Source organism: Periplaneta americana, chromosome 1 (genome assembly GCF_040183065.1).
Source record: "Periplaneta americana isolate PAMFEO1 chromosome 1, P.americana_PAMFEO1_priV1, whole genome shotgun sequence".
Lineage (NCBI taxonomy): Eukaryota > Metazoa > Arthropoda > Insecta > Blattodea > Blattidae > Periplaneta > Periplaneta americana.
The window spans coordinates 186,649,822-186,665,241 of record NC_091117.1 but is presented as its reverse complement, the minus strand read 5'-3'; the positions used below and the strand labels follow the sequence as shown (position 1 = coordinate 186,665,241).

The window sequence follows — 15,420 nt, the reverse complement described above, 5'->3', positions numbered from 1 at the left end:
AATGTTTACTTTAACCCTCATTACCCATTTTTTACTTACACCACTTCTGCTCTGAACGGCTCATATAAAAGTTATTCACAATTGTCTCTATCATCCCTAAGAGTTTGTAACATAGTCACTGAGTCATCTTGTATTACGATATTCATAAAGTTTATAGTTAAGACTGTAAGGAATCAAAAATGAATTGTGAAAGTTAGCCTGCTGCTACCGAATAACTAGGTTTTGAAATTAAAATTTTATGATTTTGAACTCTGAAAGAAAAGGAATGAGTTCATTAGTCAGGACTATTGAAATTTACTCAGTGAAGTAAAATTCATAATTTTAAGTTAAATAAGAGAATTACAATAGTCACTGCCATTGAATATCTAGCCTGTGGAGAGGAAATGTTACTATTTGAGACTCTTAAGGAATCCTTAGTGTCTGAAATAAGTTAGCAAACGTTAAATACGACAGATAGATTTATTCTATTTAACGAATTCTTCCACTGCACAGTTGTATAACTTTAGTTTATGATTGGTAATTATGAAAGTGTCAGACTGTAATTACATTTGCATGCCGCAGGAGCCGACGACGAACGGTGAGATCCACAAGTCGCCTTCGAAGATTCCCAAGAAGCAGGCCGGAGGCCTCACGTCGCCCGTCAAGTCCCCCGTGAAGACGAGCGCCAAGCCCAAAACGCCCGACACGGCGGCTGCCGCGCAGCCCGATAAGAAGAGTGAGTCCTCGAAAGCCAGTAGGTTCTCATTTTTATTAATCATTATTTTCTGTATATGTTGTGACTCATTTGTCTGTCTTTGTTTACCCTTCTTTATACATTTCTTTTCTTCCACCTTTATTTCTCTTTTTTCCTACTTCATTTTGTATTTTTCTTATTATTTCGTTTATTTATTCATTTCCTTTTTTCTGATAGTTCCTCATATTATATTTTTCCTTTATTCTCTTTCTTCCTCTCCTGCGTCCTTACTTTCTTTTTGTGTTTCCTCTTCGTTGTTTATCTTCCTTTCTTATTTTCATTAGGCTCTCGACTTCTTTAGTAGTAGTAGTTATATTCCATTGCATAGATACAATGTGTGTGAACATTATAATTAAGGCAAAATGAAACTAGCCCGGAAAATCTGTAAATGAAAAATTGAGGATCCAAAAGTCTTGATTCCACTTCACCCAGAAACCACCGGCAGAACTCAACACGCGAAGGTTCGTCTGGACGCTTTAACGCATGCACAACAGTAAATTTCTAAGGATACAGATGCAGGTCCTTTTTGATGATGTTTCGACACGACGTTCTCTTAATTCCCACTTGCACAGATAAACGGTATTGGATTTCGTCGGACTTTGTTCCAGGCTTTTCTGAACTCGAGCAATGTTGTCTGATGTTCGAACTATTTTCGGATAATTACGGTTTTTATTCGCTACGGAGTCCTTTTCACGCCATTTTGCCACTAAGTTTTGCATTGCATCCTTTGCTGCTGGAGGTTTTGCCAAAACACGCGTTGTTTTATCGTGAGCACCATTTTGTGTTGCATTCAAGTGGCCACTAAACACAAACGTAATGACACAGCGAAGCTCGGGACAGAGCATGCGGGAGATGCGCGTGCGCGGACATGTGACAGCAACTCATTGTTGCATCGAAATCACGGATTTCTGCATTTTCAGGGTCATTTCCGCTTCAGTCTTACACATATAAATTCATGTATCTCATATATATTTTCCCCGGGACAGTTTTATTTTGCCCACTCCGTACAATTAACCTATATAGGACAATCAACAGTATTTACAATGCGTTTGGCTATTGACATCAATTGCATTACAACTTCGTATATTACACAATATTCAGACAGTAAAATTTATAATGATAATATACAAAATTAGGCAAAAGTGGAAATAACAGAATTTGGATTGATATATTAGAAATATTTAAATAGGCCTAATATATAAGTATGCGACAACACAGGCCAGAGCTTTATGCAGATGCTGCTGCTGTACACGGATCCTGTGTGTTAGGAATGCTTGCACATATGTTGTGTTGTGAACACTAACTCCCATTAGAACGTCACAACCTGTGTAGACCATGAAAAACGTTGTATTCAGACTATGACATACCAAATGGTCTATGACATACGAGACCAATGACAACCCGCATGAAGCTGGACCATGTCGAATATCTTATATGCAGTTATTCTGTCGCTATCATTCACTTTTGCTATCACAAGCTTCAGAGATTCGAACCGTGAATGATTACATAAGGCAGGATTCAAGCTTTTATAGTTACTTCTGTGGAACATTCTGGTTCATAAGATGCTTAATCGATTACATATTTTCGTTGTAAAGTAGTATTAACTAGAACCTTCTAGAATCGCCTGCTATCGAAGTTCGACATTGAAGAGTACGAAAAGAAGGACCGGGGATCGTACCCTCACAGGCAGTCGAAATATTAATAGAACCCATTACTCTAAGCTGGAAATCAATAGCTACTAGGCTACCTTGAGAGATCCATGTATTACAAATTAATGTTTCTTTACTCAAAAGCATAGTATAAATCAAATATTAATGAGTCAACCCGTTTATATCTTTTTATTATCTAGTTGTTTTCAATTAACTTATTATTAAAACTAAAATACGAGTGCTGCGAGCTAGAGAATTTCAACGACGAAAAATGGCTACCCCCAGTAGTTTTGTGCGCGATGCCTAAAACTATTTATTAACGGCTTGACACTCTGTACATATACTCTCAAGTACTCATCAGCTTATGGTAAGCAGTTATTTACGTTTTCTGCTTTTTTTACACTTCATGTTCCCTCTTTCCTTTCTTTCACTTTCTCTTTTCTTAATCCTGTTGAATTTCTTCTTTATCCTTCTCTCCCATTTGTTATACCTTCATGTTCAATTTTTCTTGAATAGATTTGCTTTCCATCTTTTTTTATTTTATCTTCCATTTGAAAAAAACACTTTTCTTGCAGTATGTGTCTATCTCTCAAAGAAAATTCTTTGATTTCTGTCACTGCAGAGAGACACGCTTCCCAGCTCTGTTATTCAATTTCATTTTTTCCCCGTGGAGCGTCTAGTCCTCTCGTATATGTTTCTAAGTCTTTTTATCTTCTATTTCCTCTCTCTTTCCTTCTTCCTGTTCTTTCTCTTTTACTTTCATTTTGCTTTTAAATTTTAGTTCTTGTATTTTTCGTTCATTCTTCTTCATTCTTTGCATACATTTATGCAAAAATTGTATCCTATCGATTTCCAGTGATACCAAATAATATTCTTTCTGAAGAAAAGAATGGCTTTAGTTTAAGCAGATCTTGTACAGATTCCGTAATTGTAATTGATCAGTTAATAGACAAACATATAGAACTAAACACTACTACTAACGTTGTATTCATTGATTCTACTAAAGCTTTCGATACTGAGAATAGAAAATAATTATGGAATATCTGATAAAAACAGGAATCCCTAATAATTTAGATCAATCCAAAGTTTTATATAAGTATATACTATAATTAAAATTTAAAAAGGTATATAATCAAGAGAAATTAATCGAAGTGACAGACAAGGGTATTCTCTTTAACTCATATTGCTTAAGTTCCATATCGACGATGTCATTAAAAAATGATAGAAAGTCTTAGATAGTGATTTTATTTTTAGGAAATATAGGCCTACCTTTAAATACAGATGTCCAAGCTATATTTTCGGATTCAGTGGATAATTGACAAAACGTTACATTTAAATTATGAGAGGAGCTTGGTATCAAAGTTGTACAACTTCACTTTTGCTTTTTTTTTACAGGAGAGGTGAAAAACTAGATCCTTGGAAACCAATGTCACCGTTAAACATACATTCTTTTTAAACATTCTCATGGGTCATAGAAATATTTTTTCAGTCTCAAAATGTGATTAAAATTAATATTCAGGTCGAAATTTAAGTTTAAAAAGTGGAGTTGTCCATCTCTGAAACGAAGTCATGGATAATTTCAAGGGAAAAATTGTTCCGGGGCCGGGTATCGATCCCGGGACCTCTGGTTGAACGTACCAGCGCTCTTACCAACTGAGCTACCCGGGAACTCCACCCGACACCGTTTCAACTTTTCCCATTACATCCACACGACTCGCGTGGGCTGACGAAACGCCAGAGACCCACATCGAGTGCACACAGTAGCTCAGTTGGTAAGAGCGCTGGTACGTTCAACCAGAGATCCCGGGATCGATACCCGGCCCCGGAACAATTTTTCCCTTGAAATTATTCAAATTTGCTTTACAGGGAGCTTTTCCTGAAGGACTAGAGTTGCTAAGTCATGGAGTTGTCTGTTTTTGAAATCAAATGAAGCTATATTTAAAGTGGAGTTATCCGTTTTTTTAAACCAAACGAAGCCATATTTAAAGTGAAATTGTCTACTTTTGAATCTAAGTCTCTTCTAACTCTGTTTCAAAGCATATTTACGTAAAATAGTACTTATTCATCCACAAACCGTTTATATATACAATCAGCCATATTGGATTCGCGATGCGTAATGGGGAAAGGTACGATTGTGGGCTTCTCATTGGCTACTGAAGGAATTGTCCCAATTTGAAATCAAGCCACAATGGAGTTGTCTACATTTCGATTCTAAAGCGCACAATTAATTGCTATTTTCGCTCTAGTCTGTCCCTTTTTGAGCCTAAACAGTTCCAGAATCGAATTCAGCACACAAAATTCTATGAGAAACAATCGATATCTCGAAATCGCAAAAAAAGGTGGAGTCGTCTAACTTTGATACTATGCTCCTCATGTAATATTGCAAAAAAATCTAAAGAGTTCTACTGATAAAGCAGAAGTAATACGCTTGATAGTTACCTCACATATAAGAACAAAATTCGAAATATACTGTACAAAATAGTACATTATGCAACGAGTCTATAATGGTAGTAATTAAGACGCGAGTATGTTTGTTTATGAAACGAGCGCAAGCGAGTTTTATAATTTTCATACTAGCGTCTTAATGACCATTATAGGTAACTTTCATACGACTTTTTATTCTCGACCATATTTCTAACTTGAAATTATTCATAAGTATTCATCTTATGGTTATCTAAGTGAGGAGCGGAACTGACCTTCTAAATTGTGAGATGTGCGTAGACGCGAAAGTATTGATTTTTTCCGAGGAACGAATGTCATTGACCTTGATATAATCTAGAGAATAACATGAACATTAATCTTGATATAACCTGGAAATTGATTTAGAATTGAAAAACGAGATGACAAATTGAATTTATTGAATATTATTTACAATTAACGCTAATTATTATGGTAAGAGAACATAACCTTCTGCGACAGTATTGGATTTCCAGCCTCCGTGACGTTTCGCTAGTTGTCTTTCGATTGCATATCCGAGAATAATCGATACTTGCGGTTTTATAATGCTACAATGGTGATTTCTCATTGGCTGAACAACTGAACTATAATGAATAGGTGTACTTTAATGAAGTGCATTAAAGGGCTGCTACCTGGTGTATAATTACTACATTTCGGCATGGTCGAGCATAAAAATAACAAGTCTCTAGTTTTAACTATCTAGGATGCATAATATCATACATGAAAATTAATAATGTAGAAAATAAATTTAGATAATTGATAGGGAATTCAACTTTTCAGTTGTATAGACAAAATTTTTAATTAATTTTATAAAAAATGAATGAAATAATGTGGACCAAAGAAAATAGACAAAAAATATGGACCAGAGAAAATGGACAAAATATTTGTGGACCTATAATATTAATATAAACATCTGATACTGAATTTCGACCCAGTAGATGATTGTATATGCGTACTAAGGATAAGAAACAAGTTCTTTAACACAACGCTAATTAGTGCACATGCCCCTACTGAAGACAAGGATGAAAATGAAAAGAACTACTTCTATGATAGTTTAGAACGAGTGTATCAGAGAGCAGTTATCCATGATATTAAAATAATTTTGGGAGACATGAATGCAAAGGTAGGAAGAGACATGATAATCCATAAAATAGGACTACACAGCCTGCATGACATTACAAATAACAATGGATTAAGATTAGTTGATTTTGCAATAAGCAAAAATATGGTAATAAGTAGCACAAATTTTCCACATAAAAATATCCATAAAATAACATGGATATCACTAGATGGTTATACAAAGAATCAGATCGATCATGTCCTGATAGATGCCAGACATGCCTCAGACATCACAGATGTGCGATTTTATCGGGGTGCTGACTGCGACTCTGATCATCATCTTGTACGCATTAAATATCGAGCAAAACTATCTATAGCCAATAAATATATAGGTGAAAAGATGGAAAAATTTGACATTGGAAAACTTAATGATGATATATGTCAAAATGAATATAAGGATTTAGTGACTCAAAATCTGGACAGTCAGTGTCAAACTAATAGCAGCATTGAAGAATCTTGGAGGAAAATTAAACGAAGCATACATTCTGCGGCAGAGAAGATCCTAGGTTATAGAAAATCTCAGAATAGAAATGGTTGGTTTGATGAAGAATGCCAGGAGGCATTGAGCCTAAGAAATGACTCCAGAATTAAAATGATCCAACGGAACACTAGGAACAATGTTGATGAATTTAATTAGGCAAGAAGAAAAGCTAAGACACTAATCCGTAGAAAGAAAAAAGAATACGAAGAAAATTTACTACGGGAAACACAAGATAGATACAGCAGAAATGACTCGAGAAAATTTTTCGAAAATATTCGGAAATTTAAAGGCGGCTTTCAACCAAGAACAACCTGGTGTCGGGATAAGGATGGGAATCTGGTTAGCGAAACGGCTGGAGTCTTGAAAAGATGGACTGAACACTTTAGTGAAACAATGAAACCTGACATAAATACTAAAGAGGACACATCATCAAATGAAACCATTTATTTTGGCCCAGAAGTACAACTAAAAGAACCAAGTAAACTTGAAGTTTTTAACGTAATTAAGAAAATGAAGAATAACAGAGCTCCTGGTGAGGATCTGATAACAGCAGAGCTGATACAGAAAGGTGGAAAGCGTCTCTGGACCTACATATATGAATTAATATTAACGATTTGGAACAAAGAAGAAATTCCTGATGAATGGAGAACAGCCCTGATGTGCCCCATACACAAAAAGGGCAGCAAGCTGGACTGTAACAATTTCCGAGGAATCTCGCTGCTGAATGTTACATATAAGAGTTTTACAAATATAGTATCTAATTATATTAAAGCATATACAGATGAATTCCTGGGTGAATATCAGTGTGGTTTTAGGCAAGGACGAAGTACAACCGATCACATATTCACAATCAAACAGTGTTTAGAGAAGACAAGTGAATATAATATCCCCGTACATATGTTTTTTATAGACTTTAAGCAGGCATTTGATAACATGAATCGATTTAAAATTCTGGAGGCTATGAGAGAATTTGGTATCCCTACCAAATTGGTAAATTTAACAAAAATAACCCTCTCCAAAACATATAATAAGGTAAAGATACAAACAAAACTATCTGATAAATTCTTAACAGTAAATGGGGTGAGGCAAGGAGACTCCTTATCTACAATTCTGTTTAATATCGGCCTTGAAAAAGTCATTAGGAACATTGATATAAATTTTAATGGTACCATATTTAATAGGACCAGACAGTGCATGGCCTATGCGGATGATATTGTGGTCATGAGTAGATCTCTTGGAGTACTAAATGAAATAGTAAACCAAATTCAAACAGAAGCAGAGCACATGGGGTTAAAAATTAATAAAGAGAAAACTAAATATATGAGAAACATAAGACCAAGTGGCGTTTGTAATAAAGATATTATAATAAATGGACAGAAATATGAGGAAGTAGATTCTTTTAAATATCTAGGAGTTCTAATTACCCAAGAAAACACTGCAGATGCGGATATGAGGCAAAAAATTGCTGGGGGAAATAGATGCCTGAGAGCCCTTAACAAAACAAGATGCATAAGTAAAAAAGCAAAACTTACATTATATAAAACAGTCGTAAGACCAATTGTGCTTTATGGCAGTGAAACTTGGACTCTGTCGAAGAAAATGGAACAACGACTGATGACATGGGAAAGGAAAATTCTAAGTAAAATCTATGGTCCTAAATATGAGAATGGGCACTGGAGAATTAGATATAATACAGAACTGAAAACTCAATATAAATCTCCAGATATTGTTGCTGAAATCAAAGCCCGTAGGTTGGAATGGTTAGGACATGTAATCAGGATGAATGATCAGAGAATATCAAAAAAGATTCTAAACACAAAACCAGAAGGCAGGCGCAATATTGGCAGACAGAAACTAAGATGGTTGGATGGAGTGGAGGACGATTTAAGGACTCTAGGCATGAGAAGATGGAGGCAGAAGGCTCTGGTTGGACAGGAATGGACCAAGATCCTAAGGGAGGCCAAGGCTAGACTACAAGAGCCGTAGTGCCAAAGAAGAAGAAGAAGAAGAATATTAATATAAAATATTTAAAATGGACGAATCCAATCCTTTATCGACAAAAAAGTGGAAGAAATGTCCGTGTACCAAATGAAGATGGACTATATGACTGTGAACAATGTAAAGTGGACAAACTGACCTGGAATGAATAAATTAACTAGAAGTCTATAATATAATACATAAAATAGTACAGTATTATACAGACAATTAGTTTTCACATGTGCTTGGGATGAAAGCATTTATAATATCTTTACAAATGTATTATTACTAAACTTTAGAAAAACAAAAATGTTGGCAGAGTTAGAAAACACTGACGAGAACAATTTAAAAATCGAACAAACGTTTTGAAGCAGGAACGGGTGTAATCCGTGCATTTTATGGTGGCGATTCTTTCTGTTATTTCTCATTTCCCTTCATTCTCCATATTTCCTTTTCCATTATTTCTATCCTTCTTAACTTTTACCAATCTTTCCTTTCATATTGATTTCATCTTTCGTCTTTTTTTCTCTTTTCTGTATTTCTTTCTTCTGTGTTTTCTTCTTTCTCTCATTATTCATAATTTCCTCTTTTCTCCTTTCTTTCTTACAGTTTAATTTCATAAAAACTCGCACATTCGATGCGTCGGAAGGCTTTTTATTGTTGGTCCCTTTGTGGTTGTGCACGAAGGTGTATAAATTACGTGTTTTCGTGTGATCTTTGTCCTTGGCAGTGTTGTGACGTGCTTCTATATTGTACAAACGGTATTTATGACAGCTAAAAATGTCAAACGATGCCCAATATCCACAGAAACACGTAAATAAGTAAACAATTTATTTTTCGTTGTTATCTTACGATTTCCTCTTTTATGGGTCACAAAACGTGATACGTTCACGTAATTCTTGCATGTCTTTGCTACTAAAACATCCACAAAATCAACCTAACAGTAGCATAACCAATATAAACGTAGGTACTGCCTACTTGTATGTAGTTATGGTCGATTGCTGAGTTTTTAATATTAGATCTGAGGTTCAAGAGTTCAACCTCGGTCGAGGACGATGTATTTTTAAGACCGATAAAATCCTAAGTATGTTCACCTCAAAATAGAAGTAAATCCGGATCCCATGCCTTACATATTTTTGCTGGGTTTGCAGTGAAAGACCTGCCCATGGGCAGAACATTTATGTATGTAATAATAATAATAATAATAATAATAATAATAATAATAATAATTTCTTTTTACTCTATTGAATTCTTCGGTAGACATTTGTAATTCATTTTCTATTTTGAGAAATATTGTTTCGTCATTTGCAAAATAATTTTGAGTATAATTTTGAGTTGTTCGTAATGCAAAATGTATGCTATTATTTTACTTACTTATTTACTTACTTACGGCTTTTAAGGAAATCGCAGGTTCATTGCCGCCCTAACATAAGCCCGCCTTCAGTCCCTAATCTGTGCAAGATTAATCCAGTCTCTATCATCATATCCCACCTCCCTCAAATCCATTTTAATATTATCTTCCCATCTACGTCTCGGCCTCCCGAAAGGTCTTTTTCCCCTCCATCTCCCAACTAATACTCTATATGCATTTCTGGATTCGCCCATACGTGCTACATGCCCTGCCCATTTCAAACGTCTGGATTTAATGTTCCTAATTATGTCAGATGAAGAATACAATCCTTGCAGTCCTGTGTTGTGTAACTTTCTCCATTCTCATGTAACTTCAGCCCTCTTACTTACTTATTTACTTACGTACTTACTTACTTACTTACTTACTGGCTTTTAAGGGACCCTGAGGTTCATTGCCGCCCTCACATAAGCCCGCCATTGGTCCCTATCCTGAGCAAGATTCAGTCTCTATCATCATATCCCACCTCCCTCAAATCCATTTTAATATTATCTTCCCATCTACGGCTCGGCCTCCCCAAAGGTCTTTTTCCCCTCCGTCCTCCCAAGTAACATTCTATATGCATTTCTGGATTCGCCCATACGTGCTACATGCCCTGCCTATCTCAAACGTCTGGATTTAATGTTCTAATTATGTCAGGTGAAGAATATAATCCGTGCAGTTCTGCGTTGTGTAACTTTCTCCATTCTCCTGTAACTTCATCCCTCTTAGCCCCAAATATTTTCCTAAGTACCTTATTCTCAAATACTCTTAATCTATGCTATTATTTTACTTACTTACTTACTTACTGGCTTTTAAGGAACCCGGAGGTTCATTGCCGCCCTCACATAAGCCCGCCATTGGTCCCTATCCTGAACAATATTAATCCAGTCTCTACCATCATATCCCACCTCCCTCAAATCCATTTTAATATTATCTTCCCATCTACGTCTCGGCCTCCCCAAAGGTATTTTTCCTTCCGGTCTCCCAACTAACACTCTATATGCATTTCTCGATTCGCCCATACGTGCTACATGCCCTGCCCATCTCAAACGTCTGGATTTTATGTTCCTAATTATGTCAGGTGCTATTATTTTACTGTGAAATATTCAGAATAGTGAAGTATGTTACGAGAATATTGATAACTGCAAAGCGAAAATAATCCGCAGCTCTCAGGTATCGGTTTGTTGATCTGTATAACCTTGTTCACTCCATTCTCGTACCTATCTCGCAGTTCCCCACAATAGAATGTAACTTAATCCACGCTCAAAGCAGAAAATATTTCAACATTGGCAATGCGTCTCTCATACCGGCTCTACTGTGTGCAGATTTCGAGCTCGACTATCGATTGCTGGCTCGGATGGCGTGTGTCATTTGTTCGTGACCACGTGAGTCTTGTGGTCGAGTATCGCTCCTGACAATGCTCCCACGTCACGCCGCGAATATGACTGAATTGAAAATCGCATTTCACGAAAAAGGAGGCGGCGTTGGAGAAATCCATTATGAAATGGTTTCTGAGGAGATCAACTATTCTTCGGTATTCCTTTTATTCACTGCAAAAACTAATCTTACAAATTGAAGACTGGATTTTTGCTCTAGAGCGATCTAGACGTGTTGTATAAGTTGGGCATTATTTAATTGTTTCAAATTAACTTAAAAAATTAATTAAAAGCGGGAATAAAATAATATTTGTATAATTTGAATAGTTTCAAGGGAAAAATTGTTCCGGGGCCGGGTATCGATCCCGGGACCTCTGGTTAAACGTACCAGCGCTCTACCACTGAGCTACCCGGGAACTCCACCCGACACCGTCTCAACTTTTCCCTTTATATCCACACAACTCGCGTGGGCTGACGAAACGCCAGAGACCCACAACGAGTGCACACAATCTCTGTGTGACTTGAAATTGTGGTTTTCTGTTAACGTACACAGTGACGTACCCGGCCCCGGAACAATTTTTCCCTTGAAATTATTCAAATCTGCTTTACAGGGAGCCTTACCTGAAAGATTTGATTTGCATAATATTTGTATAACTGCTTGATTCACCCTACGGTGGACTAGCGATTGGATCCAAGGTCCACGGGTTCAAACTCTGCCCAGAAGAATGGTTTTAAAAAATTGAAAAAAACTTTTCTATTTCTTTAAACAATAATTTCCTCATCATTGTAATTACATCAGCAGTAGATATTTCATTTAAAGACACATGGCGGACAATGATAGAGCGTCAGCACGTAGAGCTGAAAACCCGGGTTCAAGTCTCGGTGCTACAGAGAATTTTTTTCTGTTCCACTCATCCATCATCATATGATGATGCAGAATTTCTGCACTGAAATATCATATGTACATCGGTACATCGTAATATATGATATGCGAAAAAAAATCACTTTGTGATTTAAGACGGCGCTTATTCCGTCGGATCCCGGCCACTTAGTCACTCATAACGAGTGCTCCTCTGCACATGTGTGGACATTGTGCCACTGTCATACATCTATGACGCAGTGCATGAAGGTAGGACACTAGAGGGAACCCTAAAGGTGGAACTTAAACTGAAAGGATTCAATCTGACATCGGGATGGGAATCCGGTGTGGCTTAGTGGATAGAGCAGGCCTGCACAATGTTTGCGCTCTCCGAGCCGGCTCACAGCTCATGAGCGGAATGCAGATATTAGCTGCGCTCTGAATAAGGGTGGACTGGAAGAAGGGGTGATCTCGTACAAAATGTACACAAAAGGAAGTACTATTACGAGTGTTTATGAAATGAATTCCCGTTCAGTGTTTGCAAAACTATCTTGGACTATTATTAATTAATAAAGAAATATTTATTTTACAGAAATAATAGAATTTCTATAGCTTCTTATATGTACAATACCATTTTGTTATATTTTTATTTATCAGTACATCAGAACGGGGTTTTATGCTGTTGGCAGCTGAAAGGAACAGTATCCTGCTGATCGTAATGAAACATCAGTTACAGATGTCCGATGTCTGCCTTTATTAAAGTTTATTATAGAAAACAGTTGCTCACAAATATAAATGGTTGAGCCAAACATAGCAATCATTTTCACAGCCAGCCTGTGTAGTCGTGGATATTATTGCTAATGTTTAGTCTTGTAAAACTCAACCAGACTAGTAGTATTATTCTAACGATCTTTAGCCCTTAGGTCACATTGAAGATCAATAAGTACGAGCTGTAAATCGTTAAATGTTAAATGTTATGTTCCGTCTTTTAGATTCCTACATGCTGTACTGTAGCAGTAGGTAAGCAACGTGAAACAGTTACTGAGAATAGGCCTACACACTGCACTCCACTAGATAACGGAGTGGACGTTTCCCACTCCTCTGCCTATAGTAAGTCTACGTCATTCTGACGTATCTTCCTCTCCGTTTCGGCGAGTGGTAAACACGGCTCTCCCGTCAGCACGTAGAGCTGAAAACCCGGTTTCAAATCCCGGTGCCGGAGAGAATTTTTCTCTTTTCCACTCATCCATCATCATACCTCAGAGTAGACAAAGTCACCCCAAACTGACGGTATGTAAAGATCACGAGGAAGGAAGCGATTCAGATGAACTCATAATTGTATTCTTATAATTATTTTAAGTCTTCAGAAGTAGGCTATTGTCATAATAATTGAAAACCCAGATAATATTTATCGACAGCGATGCCTCCATGACTTGTAACAATTAATCGGTGGTGGTGGTGGTGGTGGTGGTGGTGGTGGTGATAATAAAGGACACACTTGATATGAATGCTAATGCTTGGCTGACCTGTTGCAGAGGTACCTATGAACAAGGTGCAAGTGGGTGCAGCGCCATCTCCCAACCTCAAGACGGTGCGCTCCAAGATCGGGTCACTTGACAACGCGAGCTACAAGCCCGGCGGCGGAAAAATCAAGATAGAGAATCGCAAGCTAGACTTCAGCAAAACGCAGCCCAAGATTGCGGCCAAGAATGAGGCATACGTGCCAGGAGGAGGTGACAAGAAGGTATGTAACACGACGTTCTCTTAACAGGCATTTGGTAGCTTATAACATAAACTCAATTCAATATATGCACTAATATTTATTCCATACAAGAAGACTCCGCATGTCAACAAATGCACGTGTCCGAAGCCCTTCCTTTTAATTGCAGGATAAAGAACCTCCTTATGGCGTCTAAAACGCAACGATAATTGGATGGAGTTACGCAATAAGAGACCAAGCGACAAAAACCTGTTTCGAGATATTGGCCATTGAAATAAATCTGTTTTTATAAAACATTTTATGCAAGAAGTATCAGAACATTCATACTATTACAATAAGAGACCAAGCGCCAAAAACTTGTTTCGAGATATTGGCCATCGAAATTAATCTGTTTTTTTTATAAAACATTTTATTCAAGAAGTATTATAACATTCATACTATTACAAAAAATAGCAAAAATAATACCAAAAAAGTCTAACCGATTTTTTATAAGAGACCAGCAATTGAATTAATATTTCAAAGCAAAATAAATAAATGAATTTTATGCAATAAAGGAGTTTTTGCTTATAAATAGCAGCAAAATTCAGATATCGCATTCTTGATTTTTCCGAGTTAAATTAGCCTGCCATCAACAGATCTGTGCAAATATCTCTCTTTTTTTTTTTTTTTTTTTCAAATTGTCGGTTGGTCTACTATTATTGCGTAACTCTATCCACTTGATTCCCTGCCTGAAAACATAATCTGTTATAGTTATATTTTCGAAATCTCAATTGAAAATTTACTGTTTTTCTGAACACAATGAGGAAATATGATAGTCGAAGCGGATGAAAAACTAATAAATATTTTCAAGAAAAATGTAAATTAAGCTTTCAGGAATAACTCCCGGGTTCGATACCCGGCCCGGAACAATTTTTCCCTCGAAATTATTCAAGAAAAATGTAGTTTTCACAGTTGTGTTAGGTATTTATTTTACCGTCCTGCAAGCTTATGAATACATAGAAGCACCTTTCGCCATCGCAGATTCCATTTATGGCTCTACATTCTTTGTTGCAACAGGTTTCCACGGATTACATGTAATTATTGGAAAAACCTTCTTAATAACAATTGTAGGCAGAATCGAGCACTAATCATTGGCAATGAGGCGTGATAACTAGGGAAAGGAAGTTCATGCACTTGCATTTTTTTTCTCTATCGTTGTGTGAATATGCTGAAAGATTATCTACATGAATCACAAATTTCTGAATACAATGATATTACTTCTATTGTGTATAAAATGCATATTTTGTATTTATTTATAAAAACATCATATTTTAACATTTATGCAGGGAAACTGCATATTATGTATGTTTATTTGTCTTTCTCTCATTTTTAAAAGTGTGTAACCTCGTAAACACGACTAATTTATGTTTATGAATTTTGAACGTAACGATGACGCCCTCATAGGGAGCTCTCAAGTTAGCAATTGGTATGCCTTTACTGCAGTCTTTAGCAGATTTCGATAGAACAATATCCAGTTTAATATCAGTTCCAGGAAATGTAGCAGACAAAGTGAACGAGAAAACAGCAAATATTCTTTCCAAAAACCCTGGCTATTATCAACTTAAAGAAATTCAAGATATTCTCGAAAGAAAAACACCCCAAAAACCAAAACAATTTTCT

The 15,420-nt window shown here is 36.5% G+C and overlaps 1 protein-coding gene across 1 annotated transcript in view; it reads left to right on the top strand.

Annotated features, from left to right (window-relative positions):
* The window catches only part of LOC138695250 (calponin homology domain-containing protein DDB_G0272472-like), a 227,161-nt gene that overhangs the window by 151,579 nt on the left and 60,162 nt on the right, over positions 1 to 15,420 (top strand). The window contains exons 5-6 of the mRNA XM_069819718.1: positions 562 to 715; positions 13,577 to 13,785. Coding sequence (XP_069675819.1) covers positions 562 to 715; positions 13,577 to 13,785 — 363 coding nt within the window. The remainder of the gene's footprint in view (positions 1 to 561; positions 716 to 13,576; positions 13,786 to 15,420) is intronic.